General features: G+C 39.8%; 1 protein-coding gene across 1 annotated transcript; it reads left to right on the forward strand.

Moving 5' to 3' along the window:
* Nucleotides 1-602: 602 nt before the first annotated feature.
* SEPSECS (Sep (O-phosphoserine) tRNA:Sec (selenocysteine) tRNA synthase) lies at nucleotides 603-24,739 on the forward strand. The gene is made up of 11 exons (XM_042872048.1): nucleotides 603-716; nucleotides 1,456-1,610; nucleotides 3,184-3,302; nucleotides 3,389-3,547; nucleotides 4,622-4,775; nucleotides 8,238-8,340; nucleotides 10,399-10,528; nucleotides 10,675-10,766; nucleotides 18,985-19,078; nucleotides 19,718-19,808; nucleotides 21,863-24,739. The coding sequence occupies exons 1-11, from the start codon at nucleotides 603-605 to the stop codon at nucleotides 22,116-22,118; spliced, it is 1,467 nt and encodes a 488-aa protein (XP_042727982.1). The 3' UTR covers nucleotides 22,119-24,739.
* The last annotated feature ends 1,390 nt before the right edge of the window (nucleotides 24,740-26,129 follow it).

The raw sequence follows: 26,129 nt of genomic DNA on the forward strand, positions 1-26,129 counted from the left end.
GCGGCAGCGACAGAATGCCTGGACGCAGCGATTTGCAAAGCTCCTTTATGTTCAAAACGGTGAAAAACTGGGTTAACTGCAGTCCGTCTGCCAACAGATCTAGCTGGTGTGCAGGACTGCTCCGCCAAATCACCCCTCAGATCCCATCAGGCCAGCGACACCTACAGAACGAGTCGGCCACCGTGGCTGTTCGCGCGTTATTCAGCATTGAAACCGCGCCAGAGAAAGATCGGACAAGATCTCAGAACCAAATCCGACCAGGCGTGGGCCGGTTAGGACAGAGCAGCGGAACAGAGGCACCGCGTGCTGCACGCGCCCGCTCACGCTCAGCTCGCCGTCCCTGTAGTAGAGCTACAGGCAGGCTCGGTACCACCGCCACGCGGCCGCCCACCGCAGCCCTGCCGCCCCCCTCCCCCAGCCCGGGCTGAGCGGCGGCGGGCAGAGGCCGCGCGCAGCCTCCACGAGGGCGTGCAGGCGGGACTCCGCGCGGCGCACGCGCAGCACCTGCCCCGCACGGCCGCGGCGGGAAGCGGACGGCGGAACCGCCCGTACGGCCCCGCGCTGCGGAGAGCGGCCCGCGGCGCGCTCGCCGCCCCTCGGCCATGAACGCGGAGAACTTCGCTTCCAGCGAGCGGCTGGTGACCGCCGCCTACGTGCGCCAGGGGGCGCAGGGCCGCCGCGGGCACGAGCTGCTCCTGCGGGCGCTGCTGGAGCAGGTAACGGGCCCTGCGGGGGGCGGCTCGCAGAGCGGGGCGGCGACTCCTCCGTCCCCGCGGCCCGAGGCGGCCCGCCGCCCTGCGGGGATTTCCGCCGCCCACCTCTCTGCTCGCTGCGGCCCTTCGTACCCCGCTGCGGTTGGGTTCCTTTTGTCGTCACGAGCGACCTCTGCCCCGCTGAGTTGCAATAGCGGTGCTGTGCGCGCTTTGGGCGGCTTTCCGCTGGGGATCCGCTTTGGGGTAGGCAGAGGCGAGCGTGGTTCTTAGAGCAGAGCGCAGGAAGGAGTGCATCTGTTGCAGTTGCTGACAATCTGTCTGCAGCTTCCTGATGTACCGGGTAATAACTGCAAAGGAAAACACGCAGGTGTGAAGATGTGTTGCAACTGTTGCTATTCATAATGTTTTGGATTCTGTAATATCCCAGTTCTCTGCACCCGGTTTTACCCGCCGAGTTTCTGTAGTATTACACTTCTGTGTTGAGAATACATCACATAATCCACAGCGTTACATGTTGTGAACAACACCTATGTGCTGCAGTGGCTTGGTGTATGCCTTACAGAGCTCTTGAGAGTGAGAAGTACTCAATATCATGGTACGCCAGTGTAATTGCATTGAATGTATGGCAAAGTCATTATTTAACTTCTGGTTTCAGCATCTAAGAGCTGCATCAGTTGAACAAGTTGTGTTTGTTCTTAATTTCCAAGTTTATGAATTATCTTTCTGTATTCCGAATATGAAGGGAAAGTGCCCTGAAGATGGATGGGATGAAAGCACCATTGAACTCTTCCTTCATGAACTTGCCATAATGGACAGCAATAACTTTCTGGGCAACTGCGGTGTGGGAGAGAGGGAAGGCAGAGTGGCGTCAGGACTTGTTGCCCGAAGGCACTATAGGTACAAGTTTTATTGGCTATTTGAATTATTCGGTTTTATTACTGATGATTTTGAAGTGCTTATGCTAATTGTGAATTAGTTATCTGAGACCTGGGTAGCGTTTGAAGAAAAAAAGAATGATGCAATATTGAAGCGATCTAATTTCCTGTATTAAGTTTTCATTAATAACTCATTGGGCAGTCTTGAATGTAACAAAAATATTTTGCTGGCTGTATGTCCTGTAAAACTAGTACAAGCCTAAGATGCCAAATTGACTGCAAGCAAGGAGAAGTCTTTGTGTTTTAAGATAATCCATGCATTACTTGCTTTTTTAATACTGTACAGTTTTTTTTAATCAGTGCATCAATCAAAACTACTGAATTGTAGATGTAAAGTACTGAACATCCCCAGTGAACGGCTATTTGTTTTTTTTTATATTCATTGCTATGTTTATAATGTGAAAAGTTGATAGGCATGTAAAAATTCAGTCTATATAAAATTTATTTTATATGAAGTGAGCTGAATTATGAAGATAAAAGGAACTATTAATGGCTCAAAGCCCTTGCTTTGGAAGGGCTATAGCAGGTACTTTGGAAGCTATAACTAGAGGCTCTGCATTAATGTCAGTATGAAGATAAGCTTTTTTTTTTCTTTTTTGCACAGTGTTCTGTGCTGAGTGGCTTTGCAGTTTCATCCATCGTGAATGAAACTGAGTGAAATTTCTTGGTGTATTTCTCCTTGAAATAGTAGCACGAAAGCTTATTAGAGACGAGAATTTTAGTGAGCTTTACCATATGAAAACTGAACTACTTAGGCTTAATGTCTTTCAGAAGCCCCAAGTACCATGAAAAATTAATGAAGAAAACCACTAACGCATCAGTTTGGACTTCCTGTTTTCTGTTCTGCTCTCTAGTCTCAGATTTGTGAGGTGTGGAAGGCAGAGTTGTGCTGGGGAGAGTGCTCAAGTAATTGCTGGTGTTGCTGGAGAGGGCATGCCCAGCTTCTGGCCAGAGTGAGCCTGGGCTGTCATTCAGCTGCTGTTGATCTCAGGTAGCTTTGTTACCTGACATCTCACCTTCACCTGAGAGTCAGCAAGAACAAGGAAAAGTTTAGAGGCTTTCATCCATGCACTGATTGCTGAAATGTTTTGCCTAGTAGCTTTGGGAGTGGGAAAGGTAGCAGGAGGTGGTTCTGAAGCAGTATTCTACACTATGCTCTGCTGTAGGCAACTGACTTGTTCTTTGGGTTTCTGTGTCTGGACATACCTGCATTTGTAATGCTAATTCAGTAGGCATTGAGACATTGCTGGGGTGCACTTAAAAGTAAGCCTGGCAGGTGCTCACGCTGTTGCTGTATTGGATCTTTTTCTTGAAGTTTTTTATTTGCTTTATGGAATATTGTTTGTCTATTGCTCAAGACAAAACAAAAAAATTTCATCCTAATATACGTAGATGGTTGCAATGGAGTTCATGAGAGTGCATTGGATACAAAATCTTCCACAGTTGTTTGTCAAATTAAATGCTTTCCAGTAGCAAGAATTATTGCTTTGCAGCATGACAAATCTTGATGTGTGTTTTCAACCTTTTTTGTTCAGGTTGATCCATGGAATTGGAAGATCAGGAGATATTTCTGCAGTCCAGCCTAAAGCTGCAGGGTCTAGCCTTTTGAACAAGCTTACTAATTCAGTTGTTCTGGATATTATAAAGCAGGCTGGTAGGTGTACATCTGAAAATCTCTCTTTTTTGGCAAAATGTCATGTGTTCTTCATGTTAATTTCTGACTTACTTTTTCATGTGCAGGTGTCCGGACGGTGACCAATTGCTTTGTGGTTCCTATGGCAACTGGCATGAGTCTGACTCTGTGTTTTTTAACATTGCGGCACAAGAGACCAAAGGCAAAATACATTATTTGGCCACGTATAGACCAGAAATCTTGCTTTAAGTCGATGATAACTGCAGGTAACAGGGGGATGACTGGTTGCATGGTGTGCTTTTCTAACAGATACAAAACTTTATCTTTCAGAGTGAATTTATATACTTGGAATCATATCCAGAAAAGGTCTAATGTATAGTAGTTGTAAGTGCTTTATTTCTACACATCTGATTTCTAACATGAAATCAGGCGTATTTTCCTATTGCCTTACAGAATGTGGGAGTATGCTGAAGTAGGGAGATGTATATAATATTGTGGTTTCTTAGCAAAGAGCACAATACTAAGTAAGTTAGAGTTCATTTTTTAGATAGATGCCTAATTTGCTTTCCTGAGAATGATGCCAATCTTTGGTTTGTGGTTCAAATCCCTTCTAAAATTTATTCAAAAAATAAAAAGTGTCTTTGAAATTGGGATCAGAAGGTGACAAGTTGACTGCCATGGTGTTTTACTTTGGAACGTGGCAAGTGTTAGCTGCCCCATTTGTTTTTAATCTTGGTGTGTCAGTGCTCAGTCAGGAAATAAGTTTGGTGCCTTTCTTAGTTCAAACCTTATTTCCTTCTCAAAAGAAATTCCCTGTCTACCAGACTGTAAGTAAACTAAGGATAGAAGTCCATCACTGCTCCAAAGCTGTCCCCTCCTGCAGACAGACCCATGGAATCAAGGAAATGGCAAGTAGGGGATATGTGCATGAACTGAAAAAGGGTCATACCTGAGCAAGTGGTGGCATAGGTTCTCATCCTAGTTCCTAGGAAACATTTCATTTCAAGGCCAGTTTGGATGGGGCTCTGGGCAAGCTGATCTACTGCCCTCTGATTTAGTGGCTGACAACCCTGCCTGCAGTGGGACTGTTGGAACTAGGTGATCTTTGAGTTCCCTTCCAAACCAAGCCATACTATGATTCTGGTTTTTGATATAAAAGATTCATTGGATAAAAACATCTAAACAGAGGCAATTCTGTGCTAACGTGCCTATATTATTAAACTAAGTCTGAAATTATCTGTTAAAAGAAAAAATGTACATTTTTGGGGTTTATGTTGAAATGAAAAGCCCGCAATTAGTTGGAGATTCGTTGATGTACATTTGGATCTTGTTTTTGTTAGGTTTTGAGCCTGTGGTGATAGAGAATGTATTAGAAGGCGATGAGCTACGGACAGATATTGAAGCAGTGGAGGCTAAAATCAAAACTCTTGGTGCTGAAAATATTCTTTGTGTGCATTCTACAACATCTTGCTTTGCTCCAAGGATACCTGATAGGTAAGTAGACTTCATAAGAAGTACGTTATTTGTTGTCAGTGAAAAAACCTACATGTTTTGAATGCTCAGTTACTGCCAGTAAGTGAAGTGCATCTAGTGAAGATGCTTCAGTCCCTGTGTTTAAGGGTGATGGCATGTTGTGAAACAATGCTCCAAATGTTTCCAAAAAATGTATTAGGAAAATGAGAATGATAGAGAAGGTCTTCTTTCTCCCTTATGAATGAAGGTTAATAATGGTCACTTTGGCTGAAATTAATGCCACTTTGACAGAGGTTTCTTATGGGATTTTGTGGAAGTAGTAAGAGTAGAATCTCATAGAAATGTGGTCCAGAAGGTATAGTTCCAGAGCTAATGCCAGATGTTAATATTCATCCTCCCTTTTCTACTCTTTTCTTCTAGCTAATGATGAATTTTCCTAGGCTAATACAACTGCTAAGAAAAATAACCTATCACCAACATTTAAAATCATTGCTTGAGTTGCTTTTTCCTGCATTATGGTGATGTCTGTAGCATTACTAAAGATGTACTGATGTGGGGAAACCCTCGAAAGCATGTATGGCAGTGCTATGAGAGTATAACATAAGATTTGCTCTACTGTCATGTATCTGGGTTTGAACATTTACATTTATAGCCTGATTGCCTACAACTTACAATTTCCAGCTGTTAAATCACCATTAAAAGAAACCTAAACTACCTTGCATTCTTTCTTCCTATGGTGTGTCCATATACATAACTTCTGTAGTTGCTGCAAATGTGTCAGTTCAAGCACTTTCTGAAGCAGAGATGAGCACTGCAATTAGGAGATGAGAAACAGAATATTTGAGACATTATTTCTGCACGTAAATTAGTTCTAAAATATTTGAAAAACAGTATTTATCATAGATTTAGCCTAGTTGCTAGAGGGAAGTTAAAAGCAAATAATTCTGTCAGAATGTTGTTTGAAGTTGAGTTCCAAATTTATTGGCTACCTTAAATCAAAGCTATCAAAATTGAATGGTCTATTTTATAGCTTTGGTAAATGAATCTTTTCCTTATCTGCCTCCTTTTTTTGACATGCAATTGTTTTGTTCTCTGCAACTAAGAGATGAAATATTAGGTAGTGGCACTGTGTTATGATATACCACAGATATAAGAGAATTTGAATGCACTTTCTATTTAAAGGATACTGTCAACTACTGAAGGCCATAACATCCATCTTCCTACAGGAAGGAGAATAAAGCATTTCTGGAGGATACCATTTTTATGTGTCTGCTTTTAAACAATTTACATTGTTAAGGCTTTGTTTAGTTGTGATGGTGAAGTTTTAAAATTTTAAGTGAGTTAGGATTGTTGAATGATTAGGATAAGACCTATAGCTCCTTCGAAGCGTTATGAGACTTTATTGATAATATGTACCACTGTATAAATCCCCTTACTAGAAAGACTTCAGTCTTCTGTCTTCTACCTATTGCTACAGGCTGTCTCTAGAGGCACTGTATTCAAAAGAGAGCCGAAGGCAAGAGGTGACTTTCTGGTTAATTAATGGACTTAATAGAATTCTCCACTTTGTCACTTTCATTGGTATTAGAAGAAAGACCAAAGTTGTTGTTTTTTATGAACTTTCACAGACAGGAGTGAAAGAAAGGACATAGAGAAATATTTCGCCATTTATGCTATTTGTGACTTTTGGGAACTTGAGTAGTAACCAACTTGCTTTTATGCTTTATTTTTCTGATATGACTAGCTGCTCTTAATGGTTTAATTTAAGCTTTGGAAGCATACAAGCCGGTGTGCTTTATTGTTTGCTTTCCATCTAGAATCACATATTCTTTTCAAACTGTGGCACTCCTGTCCTTTGTTGTAGCATGGATCAATTATTCAAAGAAATATTTGTAGAAAAAGTGCTTTTTCTGTTTTCTGGATCTGTAGCAGCTAGCATATTGCTTCGCTGGGACTCAGCAGGTGAGAAAGATGATCAGCCATACAGAGTAGTAGAGAACCCTCTGTTTCTAGATTGGGAATTTCTCTACCTGCACTTGGAAAAAAAACAGCATATGAGTGGAAACTATTTTATTTGAGTCTTGTTGGAAGGTGAGGAATGAGTCTGAGTGAGCAAGACCAGCAAATCAAAGGGCAAAAACGTTGCCTGGTGTAATGTTTCCTGTTAACTCAGGGTTCAGAATGTTGGTAAATGAGAAAAATTACAGGACATGCAGTTCCTGCTGAATATCTTGACTGTTGAAGATGAATGCATGCATTACACTACAAGTGTTACCTAGCCAAACTTGTGCTTTACATGCCTGTAATTTCTTTAGGAATAGTACTGTGATGATGTTGTTTTCCTAGGGATTGAGGTTTGGAAAATTCAATCTGAGGTTTGTAGCTGAGTTTTGCATTACAAAAGAACACAAGGCAGTATAATAGAAATAGAATACAAAAGAATGTCACCTCTTGTCACATTTTATATGGATGTCAGTAAATTACAGTGAGAGGCTGCACAAAAATAGACAGAGGAAAAATGCATTCAAGACTTGGATATTTCTGGTGCTTTTTAAAAATAATCTTTATAATCACTTCAAGTTATTAAGTATTTATTTTTGAAATGGATTTTCTTTTTAAAAGATATTTGCAAGTTTGTTAGAAATCAAGGTATTAAAAAAAATAAGAGCGTGATTGGAGTGCTTTGGAAAGGTTACTAACAACATGTGTGCTTAAAAAGCTGAAGTCTCTCAATGGAAATGACCTTTGCATTCAATTAAATCTTAGCTTCACTGAGAAAGAATCCAAATTGGCCTTTCTGTAATTCCAGGAATTTCTAAAGGCAGATGAAAATTTTCCTTTTTTTTTTTTTTTTTCCTGAGCAAACAGTTAAACGAAGTTTTAATGTTTTGATCTCCACATCCAGTCATTTTCAAGGGTATCATTTTAAGGGTATCCAGCCCTTTTGAAGAATTGTTTTTCTGTTGCTCAGTTGAGCTGAACTATGCAAGTGAGATTTCGGCCAAAGGGCTGAAGCACTGGTTCTTAGGGGAAAAAAAGATAGAAACCTGTAAAGGCTTCCTCTTTTATGAAGTTCTCAGTTCCTCAAACACATCTTGAAACTTCCATCAAACTGTTTTCAGGTTGAATGCTAAAAGAAAAGGACAATGTATGAATAGCTGCAATTCTGTTAATTATCACTAAAATAGGAAAATATCTGAAAGGATGATTTGAGATCTGGGTACTGGGTTCTGGACAAAACTTTCAGCAAAGCATGAAAAATCTCTGCCTAGTTCAACCATTTGTAATACACATAAAAGTTAATAGAACTTCCTTCTTAGCCTTTGTTGCTAAAGGTGATTACTGCTGACACGAGGCAGTAAACAAGAAAGTTTATTTCCTCTTTCTGACCTTCTTGTAGACCTTTCAGTCTTTTAATGGTCTGATTGATAACATGGATTACAGTGATTAGTATTTCTCTAAATTACAATTTTATGCTCATAGGCTGGAGGAATTGGCTAAAATTTGTGCTAATTATGACATTCCCCATATTGTCAACAATGCATATGGAGTTCAATCTTCAAAATGTATGCATCTTATCCAGCAGGTAGGAACTGTGCATTTCAAATATATATATATATATATATATATTCTTAACAAGCATGAGAAAACCTCTAATCATAGACAATGCTAGCAAGTTTTACCATGTGTCACAGCTTGGAAATTAATCCCACACATATCCTATAATTGGACTACTTTCTGAGAATGCGGAGCAGAAGGAAATAACCCTTAGAATGTTTGTTGTTTCTATTGTTGGCTTTTTGTGTAATCAAGTTTGTTTAGGCTTCGTTTATGTTCAGCTGTCTTTTATAATGGAGAGATACCCTTATTAATCTTTCTTAAAATACCTCATAAAATTATTGACATAATGACCTACAATCATGAAATAATTGGTTGTACTTGAATGGGAATTAAGGCTTCAGCAGAACGAGTTACTGATTTTCAAATTTTCTTCCATTTCTAAATTCTCCAAATCACATGTTTGATTGGCACAATCCTGAAGGCACAAGGTGGTACAGCAGCACTGTGTAAGCGTTGTCACTTGTCAGTATTGCTGGCACAGAGAACACCTGAAAAAACTGTTGAATTCAATGTTGTATTCAAAACAGGTTCAATTTCTTCTTGCTGTTTTTGCAGAGCAAATTGTTTAATACCTAAGATCAGCCACAAAGCATACAATGCCTGCATTTTTGCTCATTGCAAGTTCATGCAATGTTTCTTTGATATTTCTCTGTTCTCCCTGTTGCCTATGTATTTTAACAGGATCCAGGGAATCCTGAACTATTATGTATATGCCGATAATTTTTTTCTGATTAAGAAGACACTGTTATTAAATGAGCAAAGAGCAGCTGGATCTTGTTAGCATTTCTAAATTTATCTTGAGAGACTGAAGGAATGTGACAGAAGTTGCAATGGCGTGTGAAATAGAACACTGTATCTGTTTGATTTGTGATGATACGTGGGCACTGCATTTAACTTGCTTAATTGTAGTGAACTTCTAACATGAAGGAGGCTGTGGGATTGCTGAGTTTTGCTGCATATTATGTCATATCTGATGATTTTCTCAGGCTGCAAAGCCACAAATAGAACTGTTCATATTTCTGTTTCTGTGTTTTTCCTTAGCTTCTTGGTAGATGGTTTGTTTTCTCTTTTTGGGTTCTGGGAACGTATACATTTGAGCTGTCATTTATTTACAAGAATTTATTTCCTCTGATAGAAAATGTACAGTCCGTGTGGAAGTAGTTACTAATGAAATCAAATGTATACCTGTCCCCCATGCACTGTCATAGTAAAACACAGAAATGACTTTTAGTTTTATCTGCCTTTTTCACTCTTTGTCACAGACGTTAGCTCTGCTTCTGTTCCTTGATTTTAATACGAAGTACTTATGTATGTAGTTGAATACTCTTTAGTATGTATGATTGTTAATAGACTTTCCAGCTTCTGTTATGATGCATGCTTCTTAATTGCACAGTTCATTGATACTGTATTCCTAAAACTGAAGTTGCACTGCAGAATCACTGTGCTTTTTTTTTCCTAATTGCCTAAATGTTAGGGGCATTTTGTTTTCCAGGAAGAGGGAAAGTCTTTGAGGAAGTTACCTGGATCTTAATTTTGCAGGCAGCATTATATGAAGGAACGCTGTCACAGTCCATTTGTTTTGATGCAGATTACATGTATATGTCAAAAAAGGTAGTTTTGTTTTCTGGTGAGGCATTAACCTGTAGCCTTTTACTGCCAGAATCTGTGGCACGTTTTGAATTCTACAGTGTTAACTGTGTAATTCCCATTCAATTCCAAGAGAATTTTTTTGATAGTTGCTGCAAATGAGCTGGACTTTTGAAGACATGCAGGAACTAAAACCAATATTTTAAATCATAGCAAATGAAGGTTGCTGAAGATGGTGTGTTAGCAGACAGCAAAAAAATTGTAAGCAATGCTGAGCAAAGGTAATGCTGTGATTTAAAATTCTTCATCACAAATAAAATATCTGAGGGAGTTTTAGGAATTATATTCGTTTTATTGCTGGATTATGGGTAATTATTATGCTTTCCCATGTTTTTTCCTAATACTTGCTGTGGATTTTTTTTTCCTTTTGATAAAGGGTGCTCGAGTAGGCAGAATAGATGCTTTTGTTCAGAGCCTGGACAAAAATTTTATGGTTCCAGTAGGTGGTGCTATCATTGCTGGCTTCAATGAGTCCTTCATTCAGGAGATCAGCAAAATGTATCCAGGTAAGTAGCTCACAAATTGATTTCATCCATGCAAAATAAGCGTAGAAAATTTGATTATCAACTTTCTTTCGTATAATTTTTGTTTGTTTTTGTTGTTTCAGAAACTTAACGTGTACCTTTTGTTTTGTTTTGCTTTGCTTTTTCAGGAAGAGCTTCTGCATCTCCTTCTTTAGATGTCCTCATTACACTTCTGTCTCTAGGTGCCAGTGGCTACAAACGGTTACTGAAAGAGAGAAAGGTAAAGTTTTTGGGAAGCAGCGTTTTCTTGAATTCAGCTCTTAAAGTGTTGTTGCAAAACTGCTTCATGTAGTAAATCCTGTTTCTGTCTTGAAAACCGTTAAATTTCTTTGGAGTTTACAGCTCTTAATCTGGAAAGGCAATATGATACAGTTACTGCTTGAGCAAATAATGTTCATGCATGAGTTTCATTTCCTTCTTATATTTCAAATGAGAGATTTTACATCAGCTTAACTATCTCATACAGTATTCATATTTATTGTTCAAGAGTACGACTGATGCAATAGAATTTTGTCCAGTACAATCTGAGAAGTGCTGTGCTGTGTAATGATCGCAGTGCTCATCCCAGGGGTCTTTGCTCATCTTCATTTGGCCATATTATGCTATTGTGCTATGGTAGTGTTAAATGCTATGTACCGTATTCTCAAGAAGATCACAGTTTCTGATTCAGTGTTCTGGGCCACAAAAAGATTAAAAGATTGTCATTTAAGGCATCCATCTAGATACAGAGCTAGGTTTCTCCTCTGCCTCTCCCATGCATGTTCTGTGTTGGATATAACCGAGTTTTCAAAATATTAAGTGTTCTAAAATTGGAACTTGTACATCTTGAGTCATCTTCAGTTCTGGACGTACTAAAAGGCTTGTTTTTGCTATCTGTAAGCTTTAATACAGAGAATTCTTTTTATAGAATGTTTTAGGTAAGGAAATGTTGTGCATTAAGTACTGTAAATTAATAGTTTTAAATCATGAGTGATTTGTTACATACCTTAATTTATTTAGGAAATACGTTTCATTTGTCTCCTGCTGGCAGCTTGCTGCTGCTTCTGATACCTGAGCAGGATGATAGTGCTGTGTGCCATGACTTGTTTCTAGTTCCTTGTACTGGCATGCGGAAATTCTGTACTGGAATTGAGACCCCATAGGAGTGGCTACAATATGAGAACAGCAGGGTTGACTTTCAAAGGCTATGGTGTGATCTGTGCAAGCTATGTGAAAACATGGTTTGTGAAAGGCTGAAAGCAGTCACTCTTCTACCAGTAGTGGAATGTAGTTTCTAATGTTTCGTTCTGAACCAGTGTATTATCACCATATGTGGGTTTGTATCTTCATTTAAAGCAAATTTATATATTTTTCCCCTCTTCTTCTCATCTCCAGAAAAACTTCAAGTGACTTTATCATGTTTTTTGCAAAACTGATTTTGATGTTAGACTTACACTTGCATCAGATATGTAATGAGCAGTATAATTATTGCCACGTTATGAATAATAAGTTACTTGTAAGTAAACTGTCTTAATGAATAGCTGTATATTATTTTAAATCATATCATTTTCTTGGAAGTAGAATTCTAAAGTGAATAAAGCATTACATTTTTACAATTTCAGGTCTGTTTTACTTCAACATGAGTATACTCTATAAACATAGCCTTATATATGGCATAAATATTTTTCTTTTATTGGATTTGCTGTAGAAATAGAAACCTTTTTTTGCTTAAATGTGTTTGTTCCTGAATTGTAAAAATGTAATAATGATGGTTTATTGCCTGTGCTCTGTGAAGGCAGAGGCAGAGCTATTAGGCTCTCAGCAGGAGCTATTTATAGGTTGACACTGAGTACTCCTTTCTATATTGGTTCAGTTGTACCTACTCACACAAAGTCAGCTATAAAAAACTTCCAGTATTTCTTTCTCTTTTTACACTTATTCACTAGTGTTATTTCAGGTTACTTGAGTTCAGGCCAGAAAAACCAGAATATCACTGAGAAGAGGTTAATCTCACACAACCAAGGGAAAGAACTAGTCATAGAATACCCTGAGTTAGAAGGGACCCACAAGGATTATCAGGTCCAACTCCTGGCTCTGTGCAGGACCACCTCAGATTCAAGCCCTTCGTCTGAGAGCATTGTCCAAACATTCCTTGAATTCCAGCTGCTGTCACCACTGCTACCAAGAGTCTGTTCCATGCCCACCACCCTCCGATGAGTAACCTTTTCCTAATATCCAACTTGGCCCTCCCCTGACAGAGCTGTATATTGTTCCCTCAGATCCTGTCACTGTCACCAGAGAGTAGATTAGCACTGTCCCTCCACTCTCATCATGAGGAGATGTCACAAGGCCTCCTGTCAGCTTCCTTTAGGCTGAACAAACTACATTATCTCATCTGCTCTTGATAGGGCCCTCTAGACACTTCACCATCTTTGTTTCCCTCCTTTGGACCCTCTTTGATACTTGTACATCTTTGTTATATTACAGTGTGCTAACATGCACTCGGTGCTTGACGTTGAAGCTGCACCAGTGCAGAGCAGAGTGGGACAATCCCTTCCCTTTCTCAGTTGTCAGTGCTGGGACTGAAGCACCCCATGATATACTATTGACTCATACTCAATTTGCTGTCAACCAGAACTTCCAGATGTGCACGGCTGCCTCTTATTTCCCTGACAGTACGTGTATCCAGAATTACCCCAATCCAGCTGCAGAATTGAGCACTTGCTGTTGACTAGTGCTGATTGCCCAACCCACTAGTCAGTCAAGATCTCTCAGAAGACCTTTCTGCCCTTGGGGACATCAACTGCTCCTCCTAATTTAGTACTGTCTGTAAACTTAGTGTGCATTACAGTCTTGGACGCAGATCATTTATAAAAAACATTGAACTGGCCCATAGATGGAGCTCTGAGGTACCCCACTAGTAATTGGTCTCCAGCTTTCGGTAACCCCATCTACTCTAAACCTTTGAGTTCAACCCATTAGTCTGTTGTTCACTCATCATGCCATGTACTTGTCTAGCTGCATGCTGTACATTTTGTCCAGAAGAATGCTGTGAAAGACAGTATAGAAATTTCTGCTGAAATCCAAAAAGATCACACGAGATGGCTTTTCTTGGTCAACTGGATGGATAACCTTGTCATGAAAGGAAATTAAGTTTGTTAAACAGGACCTTCCTCTTTTGAACTTGTGTTGGCTGTGACCAATGGCTGCAGTCATTCGCGTGCGTTTCAGCAACTCCCATTATGATCTTCTCCATAATTTTACCAGGCACCGAAGTGAGACTGACAGGCCTGTAATTACCAGGGTCGTCTTTCTTGCCCTTCTTGAAAATTGGAACAATATTTGCCAGCATCCAGTTTCCTCTGATTCCCAAAGTCGCTGAAAAATAATCGGGATAATATCTGCAAGTTTTTTTCAGTACCCTGGGATGAACCCCACTCTGCCCCATAGTCTTTTGTGCACCTGATTGGAGCAGCAAATCTTGTATGAGTTCAGAGTCAGCCAGGATGGTGTCCCTGTCTATGGCAAGGGGTTGGACTAGACCAAGGTCCTTTCCAACCTACTTCATCATTCTATGATTCTGTGGCACAGTCCCTCAACTCAAGGTGGGAGGAGCCGCCTCAGCCTGCCCACCTCCCAATGCTCTGTGCCAGTGCTGAGCAGTTCTTCTCTTTGGGCACCTTCCACAGGTGTCCCAGGCCCTGACAGAAAGCTTGGACATGCCCTGCTGCCTCAGGCCTGGGTAGCTGCCTGATGTTTGGGCAGCTCTGTCGGGGAAGCTGAGCCAGTTCCAATGGGTGCAAAGGCTGTAGGGGATGCAGAGGACACAGCTTTCTACTGGGTGAATTCCATTGCTGATTCAGCTCCTTGTGAGCAGATTAAAGCCTTCTTCTGAGTTGACTGTTTGAACTGGCACGGTGGCAGTTTCTCTTTGTGTCCCCTGCTGCATCTGTCCCATTTTTCTCCTGCACGGGGATACTTTTTAATATAGGAAGGAGATTGTAGGAGAGAGAGGAACATGTACATGGAATGATGTTTTCTGAGAGGATGGCATTCGTGGAGTATGAGGTTGTATGCTTTGCTATAAGAGGGCATATGGGAACTGCTGGATCATGGCCTGAACCTCTGATTGATCACCTGAGACGAGCAGTAAGTCAGCCCTGGGAGCACAGCTGAAGGCAATTCACCTGTGCTGCCAGAAGAGGTGGAGCCTGACTGCACCTCTCCTAGACCCATTTAAGAGCTGACTGCCAGTGGGGAAGGATCTCTTCTGGAGATCCTTCCTCTGGAGTTTTTCAGTGAGCCCAGGACATGGGTAAGCATTCTGTCTATTCTCTTTGTGTTATTATAATCTGATTTGCCAAACTCTCTTGTTTATTTCATAATTATATCATCTTTATATTCATTGATTATACAGAGGGTAAAAAGGGTGCGGTGAGTCTGAGGACTGAAAAGCAAGAGAGTAATGCACACATACTGTCTGATAACTGTGACTATGTGCGATAGCATAATGAGGAAAGGATTGGAAGTAGTTTATCTCACTTGTGCTAGGTTCTCAGTATTATTTTTTTATGCATATGTCACGTTTTTAAAAGTGGCTTTCTGACTTCAGAAAGGGGTTCTAGGTCTTGTAACGTGGATGATGGCAACAGGTCCATACTCAAATTTGTTAATACTGTTGCTTTTGAAGAACTCATGTAAAAGTTAAGCTTTTGAATTGACTCCTTTGATTTTCTCAGTACCGTTTATGTTGTGTCCCATATTCTGTATTGCTAGGTCTTAAAACACTCTATTTGCATTATGTGTTTCTTTATCCAGGACTTATGTAGCAATTACAGTGACTGCACTGCATAGTACCATAAGCAGCAGACTTCAGTTAATGATCACATCAGAATTGATGGAAAGCGGGGAGCCTACATTCTGTGACAGGTTTAACACTTGTTAACTGTTTTCCAATGTGTAGGTAACTGTCCTGTTAACTCAGCTTAACTAGTTGGTATACTGGTAGTAGTGGAAAGGTAGTAGCTTCATTTTGTTTTCAGCAATTACATCTGTCAGCAGTCTTTTCTTAACAAACTAATGGTCAAAATAATTCTGATCTTCTGAAATGAGATGTGATGGAGCTCTTTATATCTGTATTCAGCTGTCTGTATCCTTTTGAGAGTGATTGACTGGAGTCATTCTTACATTCCTAAAAAGTGTGAATCTGAGTCTAAAATATTTAAAACCACAACTAGTGGGAGGAAATTGTTTAAATTTTACAGTTTGTTAAAATACTGGTTTTATATTTCTGTCTGTGCTTAATGCACCCTCAAATGCTTTTTGCCCAGCACCCCAAGGTCCCTTTTTGCAGAGCTACCCTCTGTCCACTCATTTCCCAGTCTGTATTTGTGACCAGTGTTACTCCCAGGTACAGAACCCAGCATTTTCCTTTGCTGAATTTCATGCTGTTAATAGTTGTCCGTTATTGTTGTTACAAAGGTTTCAAACTTTGTACATTTTTAAAAGTTTACACTGTATTACGAATTCAGAACAAAATTCTTGGTATTGCAATTCAAGAGTGTCTATATATGAGGCTATGTGGGATTTGTAAGTACTCCAGATGTACACATGCATTTTCTCTGCTGTTTTTTGGCTGCATTTCAGGAAGTAAGCCTTCTGGTAACAGGGCTTCATGCTCAGCATTGCAGCCTTTTTTTGTGTGCATGAAATGGTGTGCCCAGTGTCTGATCAGGTTGCACATCAGATGCAGCTACTCTGTCTCATACATAAAGCAGAAGAGGAGCTGTGACAGTTCTGTCGTGAGCAGCTACTGCAGCAGCAGCGAAGTGTCTTAAGATGAGACCAAATCAGACTCAGGTACAGCATATGAGAGTTGTCAGTGTGTATGGAGCACAAAAGGGCTGTGAAGTTTTGTGGCTTGGTAAGTTTTTAAGGGGAAAGGGAGAATTAAGCAATGAAACATAATTGACATGTAGTGCTTGGGTTGTTCAATGCAACTTCAGCATAACAGTTAGCTCCAAACGAGAAAGCTTCATTGGCTGTCACAGAAATGCAGTTCTGTAAACTCTTATTTGTATATAATTGCTTAGGGTGCTCATAAATTGTCCACGTCACAGAAATGTTTTGTAATAGGGGTTGGTTATAGATTTGACCTCACAAGAATATTTTGTATTTCATATTTCTTTTTTTTTTTTTGGAAAGGCCATTAATCTATTTTATAACAATCTATAAAATAACACGAGGGCTTCCAGTGGGAAAATGCAAAATGCAGTAGCTCATAAAAATAAGTTTTTGAATGTGTGCAGTCAAACACATAAAATGTGCACTTGGATTCTTTTTTTTTCCCCATCTTTCTATTCTCTCCTGTTCTGCCAAATTGCTGCATTTGTGAAGGCTGATCTAGTAACCTAGGTGTAATTTTATTTAATATGTTTGTACAGTGGGTCACTGGTTGTAACACCTTGGAGTCCTTAGGTAATAAATATGTACTATAAGAGATGCAAGAGAGAGTTCCTTAGACATGATGTACGGAAATGAATTACTTGGGAATTTCTTCCTGCTCCAAGAGAAGTTTTTCTCAGAACTAGTTTCATAGATAATACCTCCACAGTAGGCAGAGTTGATGTATAGTTCAGCTGTAAAGTAAATAGCCAGCAGAGGGAGCCCAGATTAATTTATGAATTGGATTACAAAAAGTACTGATCTAATGGCTAAACATATTAACGATGCTCATTGTGGAAAGCAAATAACACATGAGTAATGTGTTTATATTTGGTGATGGACTAGGGGGAAAGGAGATGTGTTTGAATATTTGAGTAAGTGTTTTTCAACTTCTGCAAGTGAACTGTAAATAAACTGATGGATTGAAACCACTAAATCATCTCATTTCAGAATGCCTCTGCAAAATATAAATGATTCTTCACACATTTTGAGTTCTGATAAAGAATCACAGATGCCTCCCATGTTGTTGTTGTTGTTCCAAGTGTTACAGCAGCTGTATGCTCTTGTTGATAATGAATCCATAACCGAATTTGTTCATAGAGCAGAATCCTACTTTTTCTCTCTGGCAGAATTCATCCCATGGTATTAGGAAGCACAGGTCAGGAGCGGCGGTCATTTGTTTGCTCGTGAAGTGAGGCTGGGCTCACTGCAGTGGCTTAAACAGCTGTAACATTCTTCTAACTTAGCTGCTACAAAACTCATTTGGTTTCATAAGACCTGTGGGAGGCTCTGTTTAAGAGCGTAATTTTGATCACAAGCTATAATTTGTATTTGTCAGAGTGTGCGGGTCGGAGCAGGATACTGGTCTGCAAACAGGAGAGACAACTCTATTTAAGGAATGAAAAATCACTTGTCAGGTCCAGAAATTGATGAGGATGCTGAAACGGGCAGTCACATTGAAGTAGATGAGCAGCACAATCAGAAAGAGGAAAAAGATGGCGTTCAGTATTTTTTAAAAAGAATACCCAGTATCTGCATCTTTTTGCTGGTATTTATGAGAAACTGAGCATTAAAAAGGACAAAAAAGCAGCCAAAGAGCACAATAAGGAGAATGGTGTTTATTCTTACTGTATTGCATTTTGAGCTGATATGTGATGAGGAAGATAATGAACTGAGGAGGACTGTGAGCAGCTATCATAGATTATCACAGAAATGAAGCAGAGGTGAAGGAAGAGAAGTAGGCTTTAATGTGTGAGAGTGGCATCTTAACCAGAATGTTTATGAACTCTAGTTTCACAACGCTTTCTCAATCAGAGAATCAGAGTGGAATCTAAGTGGCATCAGAAATTCAGGTACCTCTGTTGTTTTAGGAGGCTTGTACAGGAGAGGTGGGTGATAGGAGGAGGACTGGCAGTGGAATGTATGTAGAAAATACAATCACGTGTACTCATATCTTTCTCTTTAAAAAAAAAAGCATACTGCCTTTCTTGTACAGAAAGAGAGGTCTATGAACTAATGGTAGCTGTGATTGTACAAGTGTTAACAAAAAGTGATTGTTTTAGTCTGAAACGTATCAATAGAAAATAATACAGGAAGCAGTTGGTCATTTGTGTTGGTTCATTCTGTGGCTCATGGGACTGGAGTGAGGGGAAGCTCTTGCAGGAGTGGGTAAAGGTCAACTCCTCCAACAGGATACTAATATGGGGAAGGACCTGCTGTAGAGTGCTAATCTCTTCAAGATTTTGCTCCTCTGGGTTTCAGTTTCGCAGAGAGAATGGCTGACCTCCCAAGTATGTATATTAGATCAGATAGAGAGCATTCTGCCATCCTGAGAGGAAGAACAAGGTTAAGGAAATGGAGCTGTTCCTTTGTAGATGGATTTCAGAGAAGTATCTGTCCAACTTATTCGATGCACTTATAAAGGTTGTAATAGAGACTTAAAAGTTTTGTGCAGTAGTGGTATTTTCTGTGTTTGATAGCCAATAACAAAAATATTGTTCTTTTTTTTCTTCCAGGAAATGTTTTCCTATCTTTCAAGTGAGTTGAAGAAGTTGGCAGATATCCACAATGAGAGACTGCTGGATACACCGCATAATCCCATATCCTTAGGTAATTGTGGGGTTTTAAATCTTTAAAAAGAAATTCTAATATGGTGTGCATTCATAATGCACTTAACATGTACATTTGCTATACATTAGGCATTGCACACTGCACTCCATTAAATTATTATAAAGCCAAGATGAAACCATTGAACCCAATAAGGTAACCTAATATAAAAGCAGAGCAGTAGGGTTGTGACTCAGGCCCCTTTTACAAAATTGCTCCTGTGCAACATAATCAATTATTGTAGGCAAGGCAGGCAGAAGATGTCAGCATGTTACTTTATAAATAAATAGGTTTTAAAATAAATTAGGATATAATTGCTGTACACATCATCTTATATTGTTGTACTACTCGGGATATTTGTTCTAACCAAAACTTCTGCTGAACACCAAAGTAATGTTACACCCTTGTGCAGGATCTCTGCCTTACGTGCAGCCCAACCAAAGAAGTAATCCACACCAGTTTGTGGAAAACTGGAAATGCTAAAATGTAATATTTATGCTTATTCTTCTTTTGTACCTGAGCACAAATCCTTGGACAGGTTTTTATTGTTGGAAGACACCTTATCCACTGTGGTGCTTTTTTGTTTGTTTGTTTAAAAAAGAAGCTTCATAGTGGTTTTAATCTGACCTTCTGTTACTTCAGCCATGTCACTGAAGAATCTAGATGAAAATAATGATGCTGCTGTTACCCAGCTTGGATCTATGCTTTTTACAAGACAAGTTTCAGGAGCGAGGTGAGAATGCTGTGAATTTGAAAATTCTGGGGAGTTGTATTGAGATTTCATAAAATATGTAAAAGAATATTTACTTTCTACCAGTTGTCTCATGATTACAGACTTCAGTCTGGCAATTACAAGTCCAAAAGCATTATACCTTTCTTCCTCAGTATTATGTACTAATAATGTGTCTACCTGCCCGAGTTAGCAGCAAGGCCTTCTCTTTTAGCTTTGGTGTACTAAATGGATAATCTATCCCCCTTTAATTTAGTGTCATTATTTCCTAGAACCCCTTGGTTTCATTTAGTTTCCAGCTGTTGTCTGATCTTACAGTTTGGTTGTAAGCTGCTTAGGAAAGATCTTTGTTTTGTTTATTGCAGCACAAATATGGTTGCGCTGGATGTCAGGGGAATAAGCTTTTAATACTCTGCTTAGCTTTCTGTCATATGGAAGAAAATCCTACTTTCTGGAACTAGCTATATTTAAAAGAAAAATTCTACAACTTGAGCCAGTCTGAGCTGAATTTATTCTTAGCAGTACTGGTACATGGAAACATAAATCATTTGTAATGATTTTGGCTTAAACCTTTTAGAAGAAGAGAATGATTTAAAATTTGTTTTGGGAGAATTCCTTAATATGAATATTACTGCTTCCATGCCAGCTTCTGCTGTGGACTGAATGTGATTTTCTGTATCAGTGCTGATTGTTTCCACATCGGAAGGTATGCTTCATTAGGTTGGATTATTCCACTTTCTGCACAGAGAAATGGCAGTAAATCTGTATGTTCTGTAGTTAGATGCTCTTTTTAATTCACCTTTCCCAGCCTTGACATGTCCTGCAGTCTAAGTCATTGCTGGCTGAGATTCCATATTTGAAAAGTTAAGGCTCTCCAACTCTTTGTCTGATTCAAAGGTTTCAGACTTTTCCTTTTATATGCAAGCAATTCTTTTGCAGTACATATACTGTTTGACATGGCATTTCAACAGATTTTAAACATTAGTCTTGAATTACGTGGCAGTGGTGGCAATAGCAGCTCCCTGCATTGCTCATACACGGGCTTTGCCATAACCTGGCATTTGAGCACTTGAGCATGGAAAGGATGTGGCAATCGGAGTGGTATTTGTCTGAATACAGTTTCTTACATGAACTGTAGGGGCTGTCTCTGCAGGGATAACAAATTCCTATCAGTTGATTGGTGTTAATTGCTTGTGTAAGCTGTAACTGTAGCCATAAGGTGAGTTGTTCCTTGACGAAGGAAAGAGGTAGATTAAGGTTGTGGTTTATCAGGGAATGAATGTGTACCAAAAGCCCTGAGAAATAGGGTGTTATAGGTAGTGGTTCTTCCTATGAGGAAGAGGTAAAAGCAGTGCTGAACAGCATCCTTTTGAGAAGGGAATAAAGATTACCGTCATCGGATGAGGGAAAGGGGAGCTGTAGTACCAAGGTATACGTGTGAGGAAATTGGGATCCTGATTTGAGGGAGTAGACTGAAAGAGGAGGCAGAAGGCGGTAAGGATTAGGGACCTGGTTTGGGAAGGTATGTAATGTCATGAAAGGATGGTAGACAGTGGTGCACATGTAGTTCCAGCTACTTGGAAGTCTGAGCCCTGTGAAGCACTTGAACCCAGAAGCTTTGGGCTGCAGAACACAATGCTGAGCAGATGTGTGCCCTAAGCCTGCTCCAAGCATGCTGACTGCAGAGGCTGTCTGAGGAGAGACAGCATGTCTGATAGTTAGGTCTTGTTATGGAATAGAAAAGTTGGCTGCAGATGTCTTTCACGTCATGCTGAGGAGCTCATAAATGCCAGCAGAAAAGATGAAAATTTGGCTGAGGAGGGGAATGAATATTCACCTGTGCCCACAGACTTTATCTAATTGAGGATCTGCTAACCACTGTCAGTCACTGCAATCCTTAAGCACTAACTTGGAGAATACCCATTCCAAGCCCAACTACAGGAATTTGTTTAGCAGATATTACACTGCATAGAAATCTGTGCAAATATGTTAATTGTAGTGTATCACAAAAATATTTAAGGCGTCTTGTAACTCAATCACAATTCTGTTTATTTCAGGGTTGTTCCTCGTGGGTCTGTGCAAACAGTGAATAACTACACTTTCAAAGGCTTTATGTCACATACAAATGACTACTCCTGTGCTTACCTCAATGCTGCATCAGCTATTGGAATTAAAAAGCAAGATGTAGACATCTTCCTAAAAAGACTGGACAAGTGTTTGAAGGCTTCTAGGAAAGGGAAAGAAAGTGTGAATGAAACATGTACAGCTAACACAGGCACAGACCAACTTGAAGACCAGAAAGTACAGACATAGTAACAAAGGAAGATGCACTTTTGTTTGAAGTATGCAGGTTTGTACTGGACTAGCACTGTGAATCTGAAGTGCAGAGAATTTGGTCCTGATCTGAAAAGAACACCGAAAAATTTTGGGGTGAAATTTAGGTTTAAAGGAAAGGTGATTTTCTCCTATTCTCTCTTACGGGAAAGTAAGCATTTTGCACCATGTAAATGTACTTAATATGCCAAAGTAAAGCTCTGCATTCATAAAAGCCTTCAGCTGACCTGTCAGTCTGTGGGTGACTGTTGGGGCTGGTGTTCATCAGGTCACAGAATATTTAAGCACATTTTGATTAACTAGATCTTCTGTAGCAGTGATTGAATTTCTTTTGTCTAGCTATACAACCAACAAGAAATGTTTTACTGCTCTCAAAATGTCTTGCTTTTACTCAGCTTACTTTCTATTTTTCTTTTATTTCTGAAGATTTATATAGAAGTGTTGGGATAACCCTTAGTAAGTACAATGTTGAAACTGGATGAAGAAATTGTGGAGTTGGAATAATGGTCTTTTTAGGCACTCTTACCTCTCATGAGCTGCCTAGAACAAAGCAGCCTTCAGTGGCAAAGAACTTAGAGTACCTAATATCCTGTCAGTACTCACTCTTGGAAACATTTGCATAGTTCAGCAACCCGAAGGAATTTTGAGGGAGTGCAGTGATTGAAAATGTGAGGCAGTGGAGTGAGAGTTGCCCTCTGTATACATTTCATCTCTTCTTTGGTAGTTGCTCGTGAATAGAGCAGTCAGGTCAGAGATCTGCTCAAAAGGTGGAATGCTTTGTGGGATGACTGCAGCAGTTTCAAGATCCAGTGAGACCAGAGGATGTTTTGGCATTTTTAGCCCAGTGTTCTTAAGAGTTGTAGACATCCGCTTCTGCACCTTCTCCTGCCATTGGCACTGTTGTCTGTGTGTGCAGTTACTGATTTGAATTCATTAATGGAACAGTAGATTCAGAGTCTGTTCCTGAAACAAAGGTTCCATATCACTGGAATGACAGTGCTGTAGGTTACAGAAATTTTTGTTGATTATTCTTGAATGTAATTAACACACTGTATGTAGATTTTTATGTCATTTACTGTTCAAAGTGAGCTTAGCATTTGAATACATCTTGCTTTGTTTGTAATGCAGTAATCCTTGGGACACCGCAGTAATGAGTTCTTAATGTCAGGAAACATTCTCGTTACTTTGTTTTGTGGGATCTGAGACACATTTCCTCAGAGCCCTCTGCAAATTGCCTTATCAGTATAGATAGTGCTTTTGAAAGAATTGTCCCTCTGCTGTGCTCAAATGAATTTATACAAGAGGTGATGTTAATATGTGGAACTATTGTATGCTGGTTGCCATCGAGGTGGCCTGACTTAGTGAAGTTCATTGTATCTTTAGCCTGAATTGAACTGCTGCTCCTCCTACATTGTTATTGCTGCAGTTACACTTCAGGCCCATTAAAGGTTGTGGAAGTGAGGGCTCTCAGGAGTCAGTTGGTACTTGTTGTACCATCATGTCTTAAGAGAAAGGTAATGCAGCTTGACCACTGAGTCCTTGTGGCCATAACTAGATGTAAATATTGTTTTGTTTTGATCTGAGATGATGCTATACCAGTTTTTCTAGTCAGTAAAGCTCTCATTCAGCCTTGGGAGACAGAGCTGTGCAGCTCACCCTGCACTCAGCGTATTGGAGCAGCCAGTGAAAACCACAGGGCCTTAGTGATGCCTTTCTTCCTGTTTTGGGATATTGTTGTCTTGTGCTTGAATGAGCGTAGGTTAGTGATTTAATTGGTTATTGCAGATTACACATATTAGAGTTATTGTTATGAGAGCTTAGGGTGGTACGTGGTAGTAGCTACAATAAGGATTTGATAAGCAGTATCCTGAAACTGAAAACAAGAAAGCAGCAATTGCCTTTTCTGAAAGGAAAAGACCTCTACCTTTTATGTTCCTGTAATAAATTTTCTGCTGCAAATAATTCGCTCTCTTCTACTCTAGATTGAACTGCTTTCTCAGATAGTGTTTCTCCTGCCTTCAAAATGTTTCCCATTTGAAATCAAACAGTTTCAACACATCTCTCTGAACAAGTATTCAGGGAAAGAATTAAAGTGTTTCATTCTGATGCTGGGTTTTAAACATTGTATTTTTCTAATTGAAAAACATTTTAAGATGAGATTTCTGGTTACTTTTTTTTTTTTTTTTTACATTAGTGTCACTAGGGCTTTTCACAGGTCTCAGTGATGCTACCTGAAACCACGCAGTTTGAAATACTTTGAAAATTGTGCCCATTGTGAAGTATGATCTCTTGAACTAAATATCAGTGTTATGTTACTTTGGTATGCTTTCTTTTACCAGTTCACAGTTTTATTTCCTTGCTTTGTTCCTTTAAGCGTGTTAAGCTGTAATGCATCCTGAGTTTTTAGAGACAGAAGCATAATATAATGTCATCATAGTTATATTTAAATTTAAATAAATGGAGAAGAAATGGTTATTTATGACATACTTGAAACAGGAGATTCAATAGATAAACTTTGTATTTTTCAAGGAAGAATATAAGCCACTTACTCTCTATTCACTGATGTCTATAATGAGGTAATAAAATAATATTGGAACACACAGCTATTGAGTCTTCATTTTCTTTATATAATAGATACGGGAAGATTTCATGTCTGTGGCAGGTCTCAGCCACTAACAGCAGCACTGCTGAAAGATGGCTATGACTTGGGCGTAGCTTTGTCAACATACGAGGAGTAAAACAAATGCATTAGAGATATTTGCTTTCTGCAAAGGTCTTTCTGAGATTGCACAATGAAGTAAGAAGTTCCTTGGCTCAGAGAATTAATTGTGCATCCTTTTTCCTGTCCTCTATGTATGCACGTGACACCAAAGGGCTCTATGAGCCTCAGGGACCTGCCAGAGCCAGCATGTCATCTCCAGCATCCACTGTGCTATCGAGACCTTTAGGAAGGCAGCTTGGGCTTTAGATAACACTTGGGGTTGTGTAGCAGGAATCCTTAGTAAAACACTATGAACAGATGCCACAGTTACTAAGGCTGCATCTCAGCTGCTATTTGTGAAGCTTCCTGTCTCTCTCATTGTAGGACGCAGCATGTAGCTATCGGTGGTGAAACAAGAAGCAAGCACGTGAAATTTTCCAGAGGAATTTAACATGCAGAAATGTAGGAGGTTACTATTCTTGCTACTGGTTTGTTGCTCTGCCAGAAGTTACTGCCCTGTAGCAGGGGCAGCAAAGCCATCCGTCTGCTTGGCTGCTGCCACAATTCATACCGTTGGAACAACTGCTGAAACTGAGGTGTGTTAAAGTGAGCACTAAGGGTATGAAAAACTGTGCCTGTGAAGCAGGCACGTTTCCTGTTGTGTTTCTGCAGAAAACATAGATGCTGATACCTGCTTCTGAATAACCTTTTGTACCAGAGCAGGGTGTGTGGGTGGGCAGGAACCCCTCACAGTCCTGCAGTTTGTGTCACTGAAGTGACTTGTGCCTCCTAAGGTGCCTGTAGTTGTTCTGTGAGATGCTTTTCTTTCCCTCTGATGGTACGTCTTAAGCTGTCTGGATCTACATAGGTGAAATAAATGAAGGAGCAGATGGACTTGTCTTGTAAAAAATAGCACTGGGAAAATACAGTGTGAGCAAACTGACACTGAATGACCCATCTCACAGACCAGCACTTCGTTTACTTTTGTAGTGTCTGAGATAATGAACAAAACTAAGGACTATTTGAGCAATAATATTGCCTATTCACGCTTCATTCGTAACGATTGCCTCAGATACAAAGCAAATAAAAGCTACCAGATGCAGCAAATTCTCTTGAGCCTAAGAAAGCAAAACTGTAATGTTGCAAATGTAAATGCTGGCATTGCAGCTTAATACACATATAAACCGAGCGATCTATATTGTGCGATCATCATTTTTTAAGAAAGGCTGGAGCCCAGAGACTACCAAATGTTCTCATCTGCAGTGTATCAGCAGTTCTCAGTCTTCAGC

The sequence above is a fragment of the Lagopus leucura genome, unplaced genomic scaffold (genome assembly GCF_019238085.1).
Source record: "Lagopus leucura isolate 7727_CA_CO unplaced genomic scaffold, USGS_WTPT01 Super-Scaffold_100004, whole genome shotgun sequence".
Classification (NCBI taxonomy): Eukaryota; Metazoa; Chordata; class Aves; order Galliformes; family Phasianidae; genus Lagopus; species Lagopus leucura.

Excerpts from the sequence above, each read along its gene's own strand:
- SEPSECS (XM_042872048.1), top strand. The coding sequence starts at position 603 with ATGAACGCGGAGAACTTCGCTTCCAGCGAGCGGCTGGTGACCGCCGCC. Across the intron at positions 717-1,455 it reads TGCGGGCGCTGCTGGAGCAG|GGAAAGTGCCCTGAAGATGG; the intron begins GTAACGGGCCCT and ends CCGAATATGAAG. Across the intron at positions 3,548-4,621 it reads TAAGTCGATGATAACTGCAG|GTTTTGAGCCTGTGGTGATA; the intron begins GTAACAGGGGGA and ends TGTTTTTGTTAG.